Raw genomic sequence first — 19,343 nt, forward strand, 5'->3', positions numbered from 1 at the left:
TTGAACTAGCTCACATCTTTTGAAGCAGCTAGTAAAACATAATTCACAAAATATTTAACTGGACCTCTTTACTCAGAAGTATTGATTTCTATTATTGTTTCACTTAAATATGGCATATGTGATTATGCTAGTAGGACTGCAAAAAGTTTTGTAAGGAGGATTATGGGAAATACTGCAGAGAAAATTTATGAATAGATTTATTTGTTAAGGATTTTTAAAAGTAATAGTGAAATTAATGAAATGCAGATTAAGTGATAAAGATTGAAAAATCTTCAGATGTAGTTGATGGAAGTCCAAAATATTGTATAAGATAAGAATATATGTTACATTATATATATATATATATATATATATATATATATATATATATATATATATATATATGGCATACGCATAACAGAAGTAGATAAGTTACAGATAGGTAGCCGTGTTGGTCTGCCATAGTCAAAACAAAAAAAATTCCTTCCAGTAGCACCTTAAAGACCAACTAAGTTAGTTCTTGGTATGAGCTTTCGTGTGCATGCACACTTAGAAGTAGATAAAGTATTGACATGATCCATTAATCCATTACACATGGTGGCCCCAGCATGATCATCCCAGGAACACTTGAGACCACTGCTAGCCTGAAACCACTGTCCAAATTCCTGGTGCCATCAGAAGATCAGAGTAGCCACATAACATGACTGATAGGTAGAGATGCTGATTCAAATGAACAGTGACCCTATGCGCTCCTGAGATCTTCCCACTGGAGCAGTCTCATGTGTGATCTGGCCCGTTTCAGTTCCAAGTGCCCTTTTTTTATTACCAGTGGCAGTATGTGACAGCTGGAAAACCCTTGACGATACTGGTCTCTCTTTGTACAGAGTATGCACAGCCACTGGTGGGAGGAATTGTTGGCACACTTCACCAGAGATCAACCTTTAAACCTGAAGAAGGAAACGAAACAAGCTATGCTGATATGGATCCTTACAATTCACCCGAGCAAGAGATTTACCATGCCTATGCTGAACCGCTACCTATCACTGGACCAGAATATGCAACACCAATTGTGATGGATATGTCAGGTCATCCCGCAGCTCCCCTGGGCATTTCTACTGTATCTACTTTCAAAGCTCCAGGAAATCAAGTCGCTCCCATAGTTGGGGCATACAGCAAACTTGTTTCCAGATCAGATAGTTCATCGCCTACTCGAGTACTCTATGACACACCCAAAGGAATGCCAGGACTCAATCCCACAGATGAATTGGTATACCAGGTACCACAGAACATGCCACATTCCACAGAGAATAAAGAAGATGTTAGCTAGAGAATGTGGCTTTCAAAAATTGAATCCTTTGGAGATCACTTTTTGCGTTGGAAGAAAAATGTGTGACTTGGTGGGAGCCCAGAAAAAACGAGTCAATTGCCCTTTTGAGGGTCTGTACACAACTACTGCTTTCCTGTTTATAGAATGATGGGCTTTCCATTCACTACTGATGGGCACTACATTTTTTTGCTAGACAGGTGTGAGAAGCTTTCAAAGATGCTGAATCGCTGAGTGTAAATACATGTTCCACAACAGATATATAATGTGCCACTATAGATATATAATTAATCAAAATGATCTATGGTCCATGAGCCAAGAAAAGGAAAGGTACTATTCTGGATATAGAAAAAGTCACTGAGTCCAACATACCAATTTCAAATTAATTGCTATCTAGGAAGCTGGTATTTTCATAAGGCTTCACACTGTAAAAGTAAACTGATTACAGTGGTGCCTCGCAAGACGAAATTAATTCGTTCCGCAAGTTTTGTCGTCTTGCGATTTTTCCGTCTTGCGAAGCACTGTTTCCCATAGGAATGCATTGAAAATCAATTAATGCATTCCTATGGAAACCGACTTCAGACCAGGTCCGGGGACAGTCTGTCCCCCGACCTCTTCTGAAGGCTGGGGGGGGGGGCCAAGGGCTTTTCTTCCCACCCCCAGCATTTTAAAAAGCCCCGGGACAGCGGGGGACTTCTTCGCTGTCCCGGGGCGATTTAAAAGCCCCCGGGAAGGCAGGCAGGGGGGAGCAAAGACTTTTGCCCCCCGCCAGCCTTCAGAAGAGGTCCAGGACCTCTTCTGAAGGTGGGCGGGGGGAGAAAGTCTTTGCTCTCCCCCCCCCCCCCCGCCTGCCTTCAAAAGCCGTCCGGGATAGCGGAGAAATGAAGGCTGGCGGCGGGAGGAAGTCTCTCCGCCCGCCGCCAGCCTTCGGAGGAGGTCCAAGGACAGTGGGGAAGACGCGCTGCGCTTCCCCGCTGTCCCGGAGATTTCCCTATGGGCTTTCGTCTTGCGAAGGAAGCCCATAGGGAAATTCGTTTTGCGAAGCGCCTCCAAAACGGAAAACCCTTTCGTCTAGCGGGTTTTCCGTCTTGCGAGGTGTTCGTCTTGCGGGGCACCACTGTATTGTGCTTCCTGTAACAGGAAGTTAGTGGCAGTTATAAGGAAAACTGATCCCTAAAATTAACAAGTTTCCTTTGTTGATTTCTTTGATGAAATCAATTGGTAGTGTAGAAAATACCTGGAATCTCTGGCAAGCATGACTTGCTATACACTAGTAATCACTCTCTGTTGATCCCTTTGGAGTAGTTTTGTATGAATGCTGTTCTCCCTACTATTTGGGTGCTCCTTGCCACTTCCTAGGGGGGTGAATTCCCTGAAGATGATACATTTTCTAAAATTTGTTACATTGTAAAAGGGACCTTACTGAGAATCCTTGGCTCAACTAAAACTATAATTTCTTTAAAAAAATAACCCCAAAGCCCTCCAATGATGGCCTCAAACAGCAAAAAAAATAAAAAAAATAAAAAAAATAAATATTTAGATTAAAGGAAGGGATATTTTTAAGGAGGGAAGGATAAGTTCACTTCTATAAAACATAAGCACACTGGCATCATTGCATGTAGGTTTTTAACGTAAATCAGGGTGTCTTTACATGCATAGATGAACAGCTTGGTTTTCCCAATATGATTTTAGGTATATGCCTTAAGAAAATGCATATATGCATTGATGTCATGGAGCCTTCTGAATGTGAGATGGCGATTAGATTGAAATATAGCAATGTTTGAAGTATTGGCATTTGATCTACTATGTATTGCATAAAAAATATTTTTTTCACCCCTAGATTCTTCAAGTTCAAAATTATCATACCATTTCATTCGGGACTAAAGGTATTTCAGCTTCTAACTCCTAGTGAGATTATTTTTCAAAGGTTTATATACTTGAAACCAGTTAGTAACTTTTGTGCACAATGAGAATTGCTGAAAGCATAGCTGTATAACCTACAAGCCAGTCTCCCTTTGGCCATGCTTTAAATGTGTATATATTTTTTACAAAGCACATTAGGGCGACATGAAAAGAATGCTTTGTTTTTATTGTATTATAACAGCACTGTAGTGATGATGTAGAACAGATAAATGTGATATCACCTCTATATGCAATAGCCCAGTTTTATGGACTTCATTATGAACATATAGTTCAAAAGAATATTGGGTGTTATCCCGTTGTGTTCCCCTGCTAGCAGCAGATTGTCCACTTGCAGAATGAGATTTTCTCCCTTCCTCTCCTCCTCTGCACAGACACCAAATCTTCTTCAGAGAGAGGGAAGGTGGCAGGGGGTTAAAGGGTAAGGAAGCCAAAATCCACTTGAACTGTATTGGATACTGCCCATTTCTATTTTTCTTGTGGTCTGTATTGTTGAATGCACAATATATCTCAATGTAGCTGGCTGGAAAGGTAAATCATGACAATCACAACTCTTAAATGTAGTTAGTACTCCTTAGCCCAGCTTTTTCTAGCCTGGGGCCCCTTCAGATGTTGAGGACCAGGCTATAGCTGGGACTGAAGCCCACAACAGCTCGAGAGCAGCAGCCTTAGTCCAATACTTAGTTTCAACAGTATGGCATGCTGGTTCGCTCTTGTGCTTTGTTCCATTTATATTTTGTTTATTTATAAAAGTGATAACATAACTTATTTTTATTCTGTAAACTACGGTACACCGAGGCTAAATGTGTGGCCTAAGAAAACTTTCAGAATATGTGTATATGTAGACTCTATTCTATGGCCTAGTCTATAATTTCTTGCTTCGTTTGGTCCAATGGATATGGGTGCATATCTGCCAGGTTGGATTCAACGAAATCTGTGTTGAATATATGACACCCTAATCGTGTCATTGTCTATCTCTGTTAGGGTCTCTAGACTCAGCTGTCCTACTCTTACATATCTACATCTTTGAAAACCATGCTGTAGAAATAGCACATTTGCAACAGAGTGATTTCCACCTCCCGCCATTGCCAAAAGGTGATTCATTTCTGGAAGTAAAATTCAAGGGATTAACTCTTTTAAGTTCAGATGGTAGCACTCGTGCACCTTGCCAGTCAAAACATAGTTCCTTAGCTTGGTTATAAATCACTTCTTGGTTACAAATCGGAATCAGAAGCCAAATTCTTCAAAAACCTGAGATTGCAGTTGGATTCAGTGGTGCACATCAAGCAAACAACTACTTGTAAACAGAATTAAAAACTATTACCTTTATTTATTGACAGTATTTATAAATCACTCTTCTACATATGTTACAAGGCAGTGCACCAAATGCCACATTACGAATAGCAAATTAAACTATGTCAAACTCTAAAATTAATGGCAGAAAAGCAACAGGAAAATAATCCTAGCTGATTTTCAAATGCCTAGTGGAATAGAACACAACCTAGGTTTCCTAGATACTAAAAATTCTTCTTAGAAACGTATTTTCTGCTCATATTCTAAACAGATGGTAGCTATCTTTAAAGGAAAACCAGGCAGCAATCTTGTACCCACTTCCCTAGTTGTAAACCCAGTGAACTGAATGGGGCTTATTTCTGATTAAACATGTTATAGGGGTTGCGCTCCGAGTGTTTTAACTTGAATGTTGCACCAGTTAGAGTGGCTTGGTGTATTCGTACCACGCCAAAGTATAGAATTGTGTATGTGTGATGTTTCTTACAAAAATTGACAAGTGTACATACAAGAGACTACCAAAAGCCACGGTAGGGCTGTTTTTCAAAGCTGCCTGTTACTGGAATAGTGCACAAAAGTGTATATGCTTAGTTTGAAGTCTTGCAGGTATCCAAACCCACAAACCTTAGTACAAGCAAGTCCACCTCCACTGTATGTTGCAGATTTAAGCTTGCCAGCACATAAAATATTACAACAGTATAAAAGGAATGGTGTGAGCAATTGAATGTATCAAAATTAAATGGCTGATTAGATGAAAACAGCTTTCTTGATTTGCTGCCCTGTATTTTAGGTACTAACTTATTGATTCCTGAATGTAAGACACACAGCACAGGCAAGTATCCACACACGTGTTTTGGGGTTTAGGCTCACTGTTGGTATTGTCTCAAGGTATGCAGAGGGGTCACTCGGTTAGTGCAGGTGAGATGGGTGCAAATAAGTGTCGAGTGGCTGTTTTCCTAGAATGTACTTCCTTACCTCAGCATGTTCTGTAGTCACTCTGTATATGTTGCTAGAATTTAGATAATATGAATAACAATTTTTTAATGTATGTGTTAAAACCTTTTAATAAAATGCACAATGTGGAACTCATGATTCTTGTACAGGGAAAAAAGTAAGCAGATTCCATTTTGGGGCTTAATGTCGCTGAATATCCCAGCTGATGGAGAGTCAGTTACAGCTACATTTTGACAAGCACTTTCTGTTCGGCAAATAGAACAGTCCTGATATTATCTTGGTACTATTTGTGGACATGAGAACCTCAGTGGCAATAAGCAGGTAAGACACAACACAACAGACTTACATATTGTTCAGATGATTCAGAGCAGCCCAGTCCTATTGCTTACTTGTGCAAACAAGCTTGTTCTGTTCTACCCCATCTGCCTTGATAGCACACCGTTAAAAGAGCGCTGATAATTTTTGAAAGGAGTTACCTTAGTGAACCATCCCCCCGCCCTTGATTAATACTGGAACAATGGTACCAGGCAGATGCGTTCTGTTAAGTACATCTTCACAGAACACCTAATTTACACAATTCACTGCCATAAAATATAGTGGTACTTCAGGTTACAAACACCCCAGGTTGCAAACTCCGCTAACCTGGAAGTAGTACCTCAGGTTAAGAACTTTACCTCAGGATGAGAACAGAAATCGTGCAGCAGCAGGAGGCCCCATTAGCTAAAGTGGTACCTCAGATTAAGAACGGTTTCAGATTAAGAGTGGACCTTCAGAATGAATTAAGTTCATAACCACAGGTACCACTATATGCTGATAGTCACATTTTAGATAAATCTACTGAGATTAGGTCTCTAGTGATGGTCACCTAAATAGAAGCCACAGGTTCATAGGCAGTATTCCTCTAAATACTTGTTGCTAGTTAGGCAAGTCATCAACTTCTTTGGCGATCACTTGTAGCCGAGTAAGATTGTCTTCCATGAACACGGTCTTAACAATGAGTCCGTAAGTGACTGTGGAGGCCAATTCTGGACCCACACATCCTTCCGCAGTGGGGATATTGGTTTCTGGGCAGGAGTTGATCACAAACAGCATAGTGTGGGGGGGCTGTTGTCTTCATGGAGCTTCTTGGAAGCATTTGACTGGCTACTGGGCAACACGTTACTGGGGCAGAATGGATCCAGCAGCTCTGCTCTGACACTCTTAACCACTATGCTGAGAATGATATAGCACAAGACTAAGAATGCACAGCGCATGTGGAGCTAAAGCCCCACAACTTTGCACCAAGAAAACCCAGCATGTCTCCTTCCTTGTCATTAATACTTCCTTGTCGTTAAAATCCACAGAGCATTTCTTACAAGAGGGATTTAACTGCAACTTTTTTGCTTTAATTCTAACTTGACATTGCCTGGCGCTTTTTAAAATTCCCTCCTGGTGGCAGCTGGCTGTGGTGCCATTTATTGCTTTATCTCCTGAAGTGTATAAATGCCACTGCATGCTGCAAAATAAATCACTCTTTAATCTCTCAGAGGCCAGTATTTGGGAAAGCTGTATATAATTTCGGTACAGAGCTTTTCAATACGAAAGATGAACTAATGGAAATAGACATTTTAATGAGCAGATTCATGTGTAACACTACTTACACTGACAGTTTCTTCCTTTTTAAACTCTACATTTCTTGCAATGTGCTGTTCTGCCTATGACACTTTCGGGAACAGAGTCACTGCCGCAGAGGATGTGCAAGAGGCCAGGGATCCACATGGCTGTTACCTGAGAACTAGCGTGAACTTTTAACCTAGCTGTAAACATTCATCAGACCAAATGTACTGGCGCAATTCCTAGCCAAGCATTCATTATACTAAGTACTAGATGAATTCAGACAGGAACTCAGCCCATTGCTGCATGAGCCGAGACTTCACAGACTCCTTCCTTCGAATATTACTGTTTCTAAACTTCCACCTGTGTTCTGCGTAAACCATGGTTTGCCACTGCATCCGTGCACCATCTGCAGAGTGATTTTAGCAAACCATTTGCCTTTAAACAAGGTTCCAAAATCCAAAACTGTCTTTTGGAGTCCTGGTTTAAGGGCAGATGATGGTGTGCTGAGAATCAGGAAGGAAATTTAGGTATCTCTCAATTCTGGTCTCTGGCTTGGCAGGGCACTTGTACTATTTTTATCAAGTAAAGGGAACCGTCCTATAGTCCCCTGTTGGGGTTTTTCCTGGATTTCAAGTGAGCCACTGTAAGGATACAACTTGCCAGCAGAGTCACTGCACCAGTAACCGTGTAAGCTATTCCCAGAAAAGGATTTCTTCCTCCGCTCCATGTTACTGTTGAGAAGACCACCTGCTTTTCTCCTTTGAACTTTGAAACTGGGAAATCTGACAGGATGATGTTAAAGTTTTATTAACAGTTTGGAACATACATGAGTATTAAAAGATGCCGAAGGGTTAGGTATTGCTAACAGGATTAGATCCATGATGATTTTTTTAGCACCTACAATGCAAAAGGCATATTTAAAAGGAATATATGTAGTTTTTCACAGTTGTTGTACTCTCCTTGTTGCAATACTCATCTTCTATTCATGGGACACTACCACTATTATCAGCCTTTTCTAGTGGGGTGCTCTACAGAAGTTTTGAATTGGAACTCCCATCTGCTTCAGCAGCCATGGCCAATGGTCAGGGATAATGAGAGCTACAGTCTAAAACATCTGTAGAGTACCAGGTTGGGGAAGACTGAGCTAGACAAACAGAGATCTGCACCAGCCCACTGTATGTTTTCTCCACCCAAGTGACAAGCAGAAGCTCTCCTCAAAACTCAGCTACATTTCACGATGAACTGCATGCATTATTAGCCTGCCAGGTAGCGTTCTGGCTATTACCCTCACTGTCTACAGAAAATCTGCCAGTTATAACCCACATAGCTAAAACGTGCAGAGTATAAAACATGACACAAACCCACACAGAAAGGATACTATAGGATATTTGTAGCCCGTACGTCCCTGCTGGGAGCCCATTTGCAAACTGCCTGGTACGACTGAGGCGACGGTAAAGATTCTTGAATGTAGGAAAGGCTGATACACGCATCCAGATGATAAAGTCTTCATTTGTGTAGCCATTGTTCTCTTGGTTTGCTTCATCTAATAAATATACTGGTTTTTGCCAGTAAGGTGGTCTTGCCGTGCCTGAGATAGATGGGGGGGGGGGGAGCGAGAGAGAGCGAGAAAAATGAATAGCTATAGGTGAACCAGCTACCCCTACTTCTATACATTTCTTATAGTCTAACCTTAGTCTCACTAAGCATGCCTCAGCCTTCGCCGATATGGTGCTCTCAAGATGTTTTGGATAATTGTTCTCTTCATTCTTGACCACTGGCCATGCTGGCTGTGGCAGACGGGACCTAGAGTCCAACAACACCTGGAAGGTCCAAGGTTCAGGAAGTCTAACCTAAGCAGTCTAAACAAAGGGTCTTACTCCCTAGTAAGTGAGTATTGAGTTGTAGTTTGATGCAGCCATCACAGACACACTTATGAAGGAGTATGTCCCACTGTTCAGTGGGGCATGCAGGACTGCCTTGTAAGTCAAGCAACATACCAGGAATGTAGCTTCAATAAAGTTGCTTTTCCAGTATGCATATAAGGTGGAGCAGATTTGTACCCACTGGCCCTGCTCCTGACCTCAGTTGAAGGGGGAAATTTAACCGTGGTTAACATCAATATTGAGGCACCTCTTTAACCATGTTTAAAGCGAAGGTGCACTGCAAATGGGCACACGTTCTGGGAAGGGAAGGGCACACCATTTTGTGGTGGCGTCCCAGGTGGCTCAGCCATGGTGGAGAAAATCTGATGCATTGGCCTTGAGAAAAGGTAGCGTGTTGGGTTACATTGCATCAGGGATGGCGAAACCTTCCAAGGGCCACTTTCGCTCTGGGGCAACCTTCCAGGAGCCACATGCCAGTGGCAAACAGGCAGAGCAACAAGTGAACGATTCACATTTCTACAGCAGTTTAGTTTCTTCTGTCCTCCATCCAGACAAGCGAGAGGCATTTACTTGTTTGCTTAATTTAATAAAAAATATATAAAACTTGATTGTGGGGGGGAAACCTCAAAGCAATGGATCAAACCTCAAAAGCATGATCAAAGTTCAAAGGCACATTCCAGTCAGGTAAAAACACTTAGGTCTGAAGCAGAGCTAGTGAAAAATGTAGTCAGGAAAGATTTCCAAGGGCCACATAAGAGAGGCCTACGGGGACAGTTTTAGAAAGCCCATTAGCTGCATTTCAAAAACAGAAGAGCCACCTTTCAGCTAATGGGATAATTCCTACCATCAAATGCAGAAGACAAGTTGTGTGCAGATGGATTGTGAAATTTCACATTTTTATCTGTCCACCAGGCATTCCCTTGCTTCAGAAGTGGGACTTTGACAGCCTTTACAGAAGCAGGATAGTAGAACAGTTGTATTGTGTCTGTATGGAAATTAGAAACAGTGATTTAATGCTAAGTCAGTACTGAATGCCTGTAATTCGACTATTTTAGCTGATCTAAGAGAATATGGTCACATCCACACCATACATTTAAAGCACGACATTAAAAAACCTCCAATAGGGGCTGTGTGATGACATCCTTACATTTTTATCATATAGAGGGAAATCTTAATTTGCTGCAGTTCGAATAGATAATGAAGACTGCATATTCAGGTAAATATTATCAGATGCACGTAGCACTCACCATTGAACATGCTGTTTGCAATTGCACCACATGGAGCTATAGGTGTCCCATTTTCATAAGTTGCAAAAGGTGCACAATTGCTCTTCTGAATCTGTATTCAAAACCATAATGCAATTAGGAGCACATTTCTCTGAAAAATCAAGCCATAATGTTAAACAATGCAGCTATTCATAAACAGCAGGAAATGTGTTCTGAAAAGGACATGTCTTTTATCTGGGGATGAAAAATCAATGGGGAAAGACTGTCACACCATGCCAGGGAGTGTATTTCCTAGTGTGGCTGCCAACAGTTGGCAAAGGACTCTCCCTCTTGAATGTTTACATTGCCCACCTCACTCAGCATAACATTACAAAGTCCAGACAATGAATGACAAGCACAACATTCCTGAACCAGCTAGACTTCTTTCTGATCAATAATATATTAAGAATTACTACCCGTAAAATGGCATCATGTGATTAAAAAAACCAAACATCAAAAGTACTAAAAGAATTTCAAACCACCTTACGTTTGCCTTCCGACCCAATAGTTGTGCATCACTTCTGGAAAGGACATAGCGACGATGGTTCTGATAAAAATTATTCAATCCATAGTACATGAAGACATCACCCTGCAATTTTTTTCAAAGGGACAACGTGTAGGAATTAAAAAATAAGTTTTGAAGCTAAACCTGGCAAACTATTGACAATAGCCAATATGAAGTGGGACAGTAATTTGAATGTCCAAGATCTAAGTGCCATCAAAAGCCCTAGAGACCTTTGATGGGCAAGAATTGGTGTGACTCCAAATCACTAAGCCCAAGAGACAAGCCTAAATGGTTACTTTATTGGTTTGTGGAGTAAGGCTAGCAATAAATGAAAATGATATTCTCTTCCGATTACTCCACAAGGTCTTCCTCTAATGTTCATTGCTTGATGCGCTCGCGAAATCAGTCAAAAGAGCATAGACAAGCTGCTCTGATTGCCTGACATTATTTCCACAGAGGCAGTTCACATCCTCAGCTGCTGAATTCAGCATTGATTGAATAAACTGAAGGATAAGCTCCTGAGAGATGGGCAGGGATATGGGAATCAATCCCTCAGGTAGGGTGCCAGATGCAAAAAAAGACAGGGCTCCTGCACCTTTAACAGAAAAGAAAAATTTGACAGGTGTGTGTGGCCTGCATGACAAATATCCTCTTTTTGCATCTGGTCACTACGCTAAGGGTTGTTGCCCTAGTCATTGAATGACAAGAGCTAACACACTAAAATTGCTTAAAATTGGATAGATGCTAAAAGTACCATAGCGCGTAACCCAGCCAACAATTGAAACACTGAGGTTCCATTGATTTTACAGTGAGAATTATGCATGGGCTTAACACACTCCCATTGAAATTACTGTATAAAAGTGTTTAACTCAGCTAAACGCTCAAAAAATGTTTTAAACATTTCAAAACATTTACTTCAAAATCATTCTGGTTTCCTTAGGTACAATTTATTTTTCTTTATTCAATAACCCTGAAATATTTGAGGTTTGGTAGATAACATTTTCCTTTCCCCCTGTATGTTGTTAATTTTAATGCTGCTCTTGTGTTGCTTATTAAAAAAACCCCAACCTATTATTCACTTTTTCACAATCACTTACCTGCATGCTTTCCTGAAGTGTGAAGTTGGTGAAACACAGGCATTCCTTCTCCCAGTTTGATGAGTTTTCACGCAGCTTTGAACAATGTGAGCATATCTCGGAATAATTAATCTGCCAAGAAATGAAAGAAACAGGCCAAGTTATTGTCATCATTGCAAAAGGAGAACAAGATCTCCTAGCTTTAAAGGCTTTACAGTTCGGCCTTTGCAGATTTCCACGAGATGGTCAAATGTGACTGTTTGTCAGGTCAACTAAATGGCCTCACAAGGAGCTTTCAAGTTAAGACAGCAATGACATGCCAAGATGTGTCCTGAATAACCCCTTTGGAACATGCTTCCCCCTAAAGTTCTTCAAAGTCCAAGCATCTTCCACTGGCAAATACTATTTCTATTTAGTTGCAGTCCACTTTTAATGTGTACGCAATCATGTGTTTTTAATTACATCTATTCTGCAAGAGAAGCTTGCCACTTATTGTGGTTAATAGTACTTCTGACTCATTCTTCACCAGAACATCTCAGAGTAGATTACAGCATTTAAAAACACAACAGTTAAACAAACAAACAAACAAACAAACAAACAAACACAACCCTTAAAAGAGTAAAAAACACCCCTGTGGAGAACAGGCCTGGAAGCTTGTCTAACGGCACCCCAGTATTGTATTTGAAATATTTATAACTCACCTTTCCACCAATGGTCTCAAAGGCAGCTGGCCTACAGATACAATTTAAACAAGACCATTCCCAGGTCCATCTGTAGTCTCTTCAGCATCTTCAGAATGCTTAACTGTTAAATAGTCTGGAGGGTCTACCTTTCCCAACTTCTCTAAATAATGGTAGACCTGTTCAGATATTCTATCCATTCATTTACTGAAGCTGCTCACACCAGTGTAATGCTTTTAAGTCTAGCCTCAGATCACTACCTCACTCCCTGGATGTTACAATGCTCACCAATATAGACTACTTACATTATTGATTCCTTTGCTAAAGAAATAAAGAACATAATAGCCAAAGTGGGTATTGACGTCAGGTCTCTGGGCGCCAAGGTCAGTACTTCCACTTTTGGGACTGCACCAAAATGTTTATTTTATGGTGTTAGGATTAATGAGGACATCATATACAAATGTTGTGAAAATTAAACAAAACAAAATAAACACACTGTAAACTTATACACAAATACAGTCTACCAGTATTGTAATGCATGCTTTCTAGCACACAATGAAAACAAACCTTTATTTCTTTGACTCTTGTCGCAGCCAACAGAAGTACAATTCCCATCACAAGGCAGAAGAGGCTAATGATAAAGAAGCTGGGGAGGACGAGCTCTGGGGTGAGCTGGGGCTTCCAGGCGGGGAGCCTCTGTTGTTTATATGCAGTATTATCAGGGCATCTCGATGGACGGTTTGGTGAAACGGTGCTCTTTTCATTCATGTTGATGCCGGACAAGTCTTTGGCTGGCCTTTGTGTCGTACCGTGAGGTATTTTTCATCTGTTGCTATCTACTTAGCATTTTTAAGAACCTTGGTAACTTCCTGGAATTACTTATTAACTTGATCCATTTGATTGGGAATAACGCCCTCCTTGTACTTTATGGTCATAATCACCTTTAGCCAGCCTGTGCCATCCTCCTGCTGGTGTACTTTAACCTGACTTACATCTGCTAGCTTCCTGCACCCGCCACTGCTTCCTTCACAAGGCTGCCACCCTTTTTGCTGTTACTGTTGTTCCACACAGCTTAGGACACAATTTAGTAGGATCATCTGCATTGGTCTATTTGGAAATCCTGCACGTAGGGTGGTACATTACTCCTCAGATTTTCTGTCTGTCAAGTTTATTAGCTGACTTGATTGTGTTTTTGTGATGACCAATGATTTTCAGCGTATAAATTTTACCGACCGACACAACGTAAGGCTTCCCTTTCTCCCCGCCTTCACAGATTCCAAAGCTGCATTGAAACTGAGGTAAAAGGGCAGATTTTGCTAATACCAAGTAGGGTAAGAATCAAGTGATAGACAATGGTTACACCAGGCCTGCATTTTTTCTGGGGCCAATTAAGCATACTACTCACAAGCAGCATCCATTTTGCTTCAAGTTTCCTGGTCTACATATCTGCCATAAGAACAAGTTTGCTACCTGATGCTTTGAATTCACAGTGGCAGATTCCAGGTTACAACGACCTATGGTAATGATATTAGTAACACAGGGGAGTTCCCCTAAAGAAAAACAAGAGGGGTACTTATCCCTATACATTGACAATTTATTATCACTGACACTGATCTTTAAGGATATTTTGGAAATACTTTAGCTATGGTTCTGCCACAGTACATATGAGCCAGTGTGGTGTAGTGATTAAGAGCGGTAGACTCATAATCTGGGGAACCCGGTTCGCGTCTCCACTCCTCCACTTGCAGCTGCTGGGTGACCTTGGGCCAGTCACACTTCTCTGAAGTCTCTCAGCCCCACTCACCTCACAGAGTGTTTGTTGTGGGGGAGAAAGGGAAAGGAGAATGTTAGCTGCTTTCGGACTCCTTAGGGTAGTGATAAAGAGGGATATCAAATCCAAACTCTTCTTCCAGAAAACTGAACTGATTGATATGCAGAGCTGAAGAAGAAAAGCTCAGGAGACATTACTATCATCATTATTAACAGTTATAATTTATATATTTCCTCAAGTGTTTTGTACACATTATCATGCTAATCATTGCAACTGCTCTTTAAAGCAAGCTGGCACTATTATTTCTAAACTGCAGCCTATTAAGCTGAGATAAGTACACCCAAACTGGCCTGGAGGCTCATTCAAGGATTCCTAGTGAGCTTGTTGCTGAAATGAGATTCCCCATGACACAGTCTCTTATCCACTAGCTTATACTTTTGAGTAAATCTTTTGAGTTAACAGTTACTTTATGTGCTGGTGGAAAAATCTGTGTTGACTTTCGATTTCATATCATTATACGTGAACATTTCAGTAGAGGACTCCATACAAAAGCTGGCTTTATTGCAAAAGAATTAAGGGTGACAAAAGGGTTTCTACTATGTGCATTTCAGAATTAAAAAGCAGCCTCAACTTGGGCAGACTGAAGGATAAGTTGAATTCAAGGGCAAACATCATATCTAAAAGAGTCCCACTTTCACAGAGCCCTCTCTGCACAGTTTGATCAGTCCCATTTCCAGAAGTTCAATGGTTTCTTTCCTTATCTGAAGAAAAAAATTAAAAAAAATAGAGGATTAAGGTTACCAAGGCCAGCGCTTCCATGAGGAAGAACTTTGCCTCAGAAGGCAAATCTGCCCATTCCTCCCCACCCCAGCAGTTGTCAGCCCCACTGCAGCTTCACCTGTGCTACCACTGCAGCACCACCACTGTCCTCACCACCAAAGCCACGCCCCCACTGCTGCCACTGCATCATGGTGGCAGTGCAAGTGCAGCTGCAGATTTAGGGTACAGTTGCAGTGGCTGGGCCAGTGGCAATCTGGGCACAATGGCGTTGTCAGGGAGAGGGCCAGGATCTGTGGGGGAGCAGCAGGGCATTTTGCCTACAGTGGCAAAATGTTCTGGGCCACCCTTGAAGGTTACTGCAAGACCCCCATGCAAACATTTATTGTGCTGTCTCTCTCACGAACTCACACACTCCAGCCAGCTGATACCTTATCCTTCTCTTATTTTTAATAATGGCACAACACTCCCCCCATTGAACATGTACTTATGAAACACCTTTGGTTAAGAAACATGCCTGCACACGTGCAGCTTGTCGTGTGCCCATGGCAATTAACAGTTCCTTCTGCGTTAGGAGATTGTCAGAGCCACCACTCAAGTCAGCCTGGGCAACACTGTCTGCATGTGGGAGGCTAAGCAGACTAGTAAAAATTAAAAAATCTTGAGCTTGTCTGCAGGGAAGTGTTAACCTATACCTGTTTGAAAGGTCATTGGGGTAACTGACAGTAAATGATGTTTCAATTACAAGCATTTTGGCTGGAAAGCAAATTCAATAAAACTCATGTTTTATGTATGCATATTAGTCATTTTGCCAGCTGCATCAGCTGCTACTGTAATAATTTCACATTGAAAAATGCCACAAGGGGGCACCTTCTTGCTTCAGTTATGGAAATTCATTGCAATCTCTAGTAGTTGACTTTTCTGAACATTGAGAAAACCAACGGGCTTACTATATTGTGACATTTTCAACAGCTTGGTAAAACAAGGCTTAAGAGTGGAAAGGTCAAACGCAACACACTTAGTGCAAAAGATGCCCTGGCCACATTCACACATAACAATTATCCTTGGGTTAATCAACCATACTGTGCATGGATTGTATGCTAGTGCATTGAACCTGATTGTTTCTGCTTCATTCTTTACTTCACATAAGCAAGTAAAGAAACCAGGAAGGGAAAAGCTGAGTGCTACTTCTAAATCCAAGATTTTGGCTTTTTTAAAAATAATAACAATAATTGAACAGGAATTACAAGTGAACAACATTTAAGGAGGGCTAGCAATCCTGGGTTATTAGGGTCAAATACACCACATCCCCAGATATTCAGACATAGCACAAAGCTTCCCTTTTCCTGGTTTGTTAACCAGCTTGTGGAAAGTGTGATAGAATGGATTCGCTGCACCAGAGGGCATCTCATGCATCCTATGGTTCTTGGTGTATCATTACTGCAAATGCTGCTTCCATGTATTAAAGGGCATTTTCTGACCGAGGATGTAGCTAAGTGCCTGCTGGTTTGATAGCATATACAGAACAGTGTTTGCCATAAATTACAAGGTATAGCAATCAGCACAGTTCACACACATCCCAACCCTAAACATACCCAAGGGATTAATACCAAGTCAAGTATGCATTGGACTGTTTTGGTGTGATATAATCGTACTCTAACCAAGACAATCTTTAATTTTGGTTTCAGCGGTACAGGAGAAAATAGGTATAAATCATGTGATGCTTGTATATACATCTATGCAGTTGCACGTCACAGTTTTGTACAGTATTTTGTACTTTTCAACTGTACTTTTCTTTTTAAAATTTCAACTGCAATAAAGGGGGAAAGTATGCTTGGGAGTACAGCCTTAAAAGTACAATTTTCCCCACTAAGCTACCAGATTATGATCAAAAATTCAGTTTACAGGATCAGATGATTTGCCCTATTATGGAATTGTGTTTTTTCAACAGAAGGTAAGTGTAAATGTTAGATATCAAATTGCTTCGTCCTCCTTAGGTAGAGGGCAGGAGTTAACAAAGTACGTATGTGAAATCTGCTAGAAGAATTTTTGTTCTGTTCTCTCTAACAGGTTGTTGTTGCTGTTGTTAGACACTCTATTTGAAAATCCTACGGTCTGGAACTTTTTGAAAGCAGCAGGAGTACTCGCTTATGCTGCTGCTTTCCTACATAGCTTATTTGAAAGGAGGTGTCAGAGAAATCAATGGAACTTGACTTTAATGAAAATGAATGTAGGCTTGAGGTGTTAAAGAGAATCACAGCAGGAAAGGTAGGAGCCTGAAGAGAGAGGCAGCCCAAGACATTACTGCATATACTTCCTCTCCTGCTTCAGTTAGACAGAGCCCTTCAGCACCACAGCACCATGTAAAGACTAGCTGACCTATGTAGTGACAAGCCCATGTTCCTCACATAATGTGTGCAATGGCCCAGCATGTATCTCTTAAGCCTCGGATCAGAAAACTAAAATTATGGTGTGTGTTTGTGTAAAAAGTCCCTTTCCCGCTTGCATTTCTAGAATGCGAAATAGAAGAATGCAAGACACCACACAGGCTTTTACTTGTTAAATATTATTGCTTGGTACCTCAGGGATGTCAATTAATCTTCTTAACTTCTGATCTCTCCAATTCCAGTCCAAGATGACATACTTCAAGGATGTCATGCTAAGACCATCTGAGGAGATAGTAAGAGACATTTGTTAGTAGTGTGATAAGTGCATTATCAAAATGATACTGGGCTTTTAAAATTCTTTGCTGCCCAATCAATCGCCAGGCAGCTAGTCTTTGCATATTGAGTCCTGCCCTTCTTGGTTAGCAGATTATAAAGAAATATCCCTGCAAGTTTCTGGCTATGAAATCAGTCCTGTGCCTATTCAATAAGCTAAACACAAAAGCAGAACGGCCACTGGCATGCTAATCCCAAGTATGTGCCAGCAACTAATTCCCCAAACTTCTACTTCATAAAAATGCAAGAACTGTGCTTTTATTACGCTGATGATTTATTATTTATAAACTACTTTTCTGTTCAAATTCCCAAAGCGGTGTGTCATAAGCAGCATTATGAAAATGATGTAATGCTGGCTCTTGCTCAACCATTGTTAAGAGACTGGGTAGAAGCCACAGGGTTGCACACTCCAGCCCCTCCATTGTGTAAATTCCTGCTTTAAACTGCAGAAAAGGTGAGCACGAGCAACAATGGTACCCCCTTCTATAACACAAACCTTCCCGTACACACAGAGATCAACTCTGGAGACCCTCATCTGAAGCTGGGGGAGCAGATGACAAGTGAAAAGGCCTTTTTGGTGACAACCCCATTTGTGGAATGGTCTTCCCAGGAAAGCTCAAAACTGATGCCTTTATAGCACAGGCAAAGAGCTCCATCGCACTCTGACTATGCTAAGCGCACTATGTAGGTGTAAGCTATTCCCTTCCCAGTTTGCTTACCCACTTGTACAAAGGGATGAGTGAAGGGGAAGTGACTGGGCTGTGTGCATCTGTATGCAGCTCGTGCATAACCATTGTTTATTAAGCACAGATTCTTGGCTTATTGTGGCACGCAAACATGGCCTGCCACAGATGATCAAATATACAGACTCATGAAACCATTCTTAGGGATGGGGGAACTCTCTGTTTTCATTACTGCAATACAGCCTTACCTTGCTCTAAGAGGGCTTTGATCCTTCCAGGTGTCCCAACACCCACATGGATGACCCCTTTCTCCAGCATCTTCACCTGCTCTTGGATCTGTTTGATGGAAACAAAGAAAAAGGTAGCATTTGCAGGAGGCAGGGGAGAGAACAACTATATACATTTCCAGTTCCTTCTCAAATATTTAAAAGACGTCTGAAGAAATCTCTAGACTAACGGACGTTCGGCATTACTCCATGGAAAAGAAAAGGAAGCTAAGTGGGAAACTTTTCAAGGGGAAAAGGAAAGCAACTAAACCCCACTAACTATAAACAGTGTTTGTTTTCTTTTAATGTGCTATTCAATGCTTCCATCTTTTTCCATAATGGACGTTTTTCCATCACCACCTACAAACAACTGAAAAATCAGTGTGCTTCTGTGGAACTAAGAAATGTACATCTGTATGAAGTTAACATGCATAATGTACTTGACTTTATAAAGTTAGCACCAGATTGAATTTGCAGTAACTTGTCTAGGACTAAGCAGGGGAAATATACTTGCTGGACACAGTTAGCACATGAAGGCAACTACACTCTGTATCTAGCCATTTTGATGAAGGGATTGTTACATCCCTTCTCTGCCATACCACTTGGTTTCTGTGCTAGATGAAGGAGGAAAGGCTTTTCCTCCAGGGGCAGCAT

The 19,343-nt window shown here is 41.2% G+C and overlaps 3 protein-coding genes across 7 annotated transcripts in view; 1 reads left to right on the plus strand and 2 right to left on the minus strand.

The window, feature by feature from the left end:
* The window catches only part of DCBLD2 (discoidin, CUB and LCCL domain containing 2), a 35,709-nt gene extending 30,107 nt beyond the window's left edge, over positions 1-5,602 (plus strand). For 2 of the 3 annotated variants that reach the window (XM_028726638.2, XM_028726637.2), the window contains exon 15: positions 864-5,602. In XM_028726638.2, the coding sequence (XP_028582471.2) occupies positions 864-1,306 (443 nt within the window). In that variant the 3' untranslated portion in view covers positions 1,307-5,602. The remainder of the gene's footprint in view (positions 1-863) is intronic. The other variant, XM_077927173.1, reaches the window with a different exon arrangement.
* LOC114595870 (cell cycle control protein 50C-like) lies at positions 2,839-14,634 on the minus strand. Of its 2 annotated transcripts, none has more exons than XM_077927175.1 (7): positions 13,040-14,634; positions 11,814-11,924; positions 10,699-10,800; positions 10,194-10,284; positions 9,791-9,931; positions 8,442-8,651; positions 2,839-7,845 (listed from the first exon to the last, which is right to left on the minus strand). In XM_077927175.1, the coding sequence occupies exons 1-7, from the start codon at positions 13,238-13,240 to the stop codon at positions 7,661-7,663; spliced, it is 1,041 nt and encodes a 346-aa protein (XP_077783301.1). In that variant the 5' UTR covers positions 13,241-14,634; the 3' UTR covers positions 2,839-7,660. The 2 variants fall into 2 exon arrangements, with proteins under 2 accessions (XP_077783301.1, XP_077783302.1); XM_077927176.1 differs by lacking the exon at positions 13,040-14,634 and adding an exon at positions 12,494-13,033.
* A 141-nt stretch (positions 14,635-14,775) lies between these two features.
* The window catches only part of CMSS1 (cms1 ribosomal small subunit homolog), a 185,327-nt gene continuing 180,759 nt past the window's right edge, over positions 14,776-19,343 (minus strand). For both annotated transcript variants that reach the window (XM_028726648.2, XM_028726649.2), the window contains exons 8-10: positions 18,672-18,759; positions 17,601-17,689; positions 14,776-15,004 (exon numbers count right to left, since the gene is read on the minus strand). In XM_028726648.2, the coding sequence (XP_028582481.2) occupies positions 14,921-15,004; positions 17,601-17,689; positions 18,672-18,759 (261 nt within the window). In that variant the 3' untranslated portion in view covers positions 14,776-14,920. The remainder of the gene's footprint in view (positions 15,005-17,600; positions 17,690-18,671; positions 18,760-19,343) is intronic.

Source organism: Podarcis muralis, chromosome 4, assembly GCF_964188315.1.
Source record: "Podarcis muralis chromosome 4, rPodMur119.hap1.1, whole genome shotgun sequence".
Lineage (NCBI taxonomy): Eukaryota > Metazoa > Chordata > Lepidosauria > Squamata > Lacertidae > Podarcis > Podarcis muralis.

Excerpts from the sequence above, each read along its gene's own strand:
- LOC114595870 (XM_077927175.1), bottom strand. The coding sequence starts at position 13,240 with ATGAATGAAAAGAGCACCGTTTCACCAAACCGTCCATCGAGATGCCCT. Across the intron at positions 10,285-10,698 it reads TATTGGGTCGGAAGGCAAAC|ATTCAGAAGAGCAATTGTGC; the intron begins GTAAGGTGGTTT and ends TTTTGAATACAG. Across the intron at positions 7,846-8,441 it reads CGGGCTACAAATATCCTATA|ATTTCCCAGTTTCAAAGTTC; the intron begins GTATCCTTTCTG and ends TCATCCTGTCAG.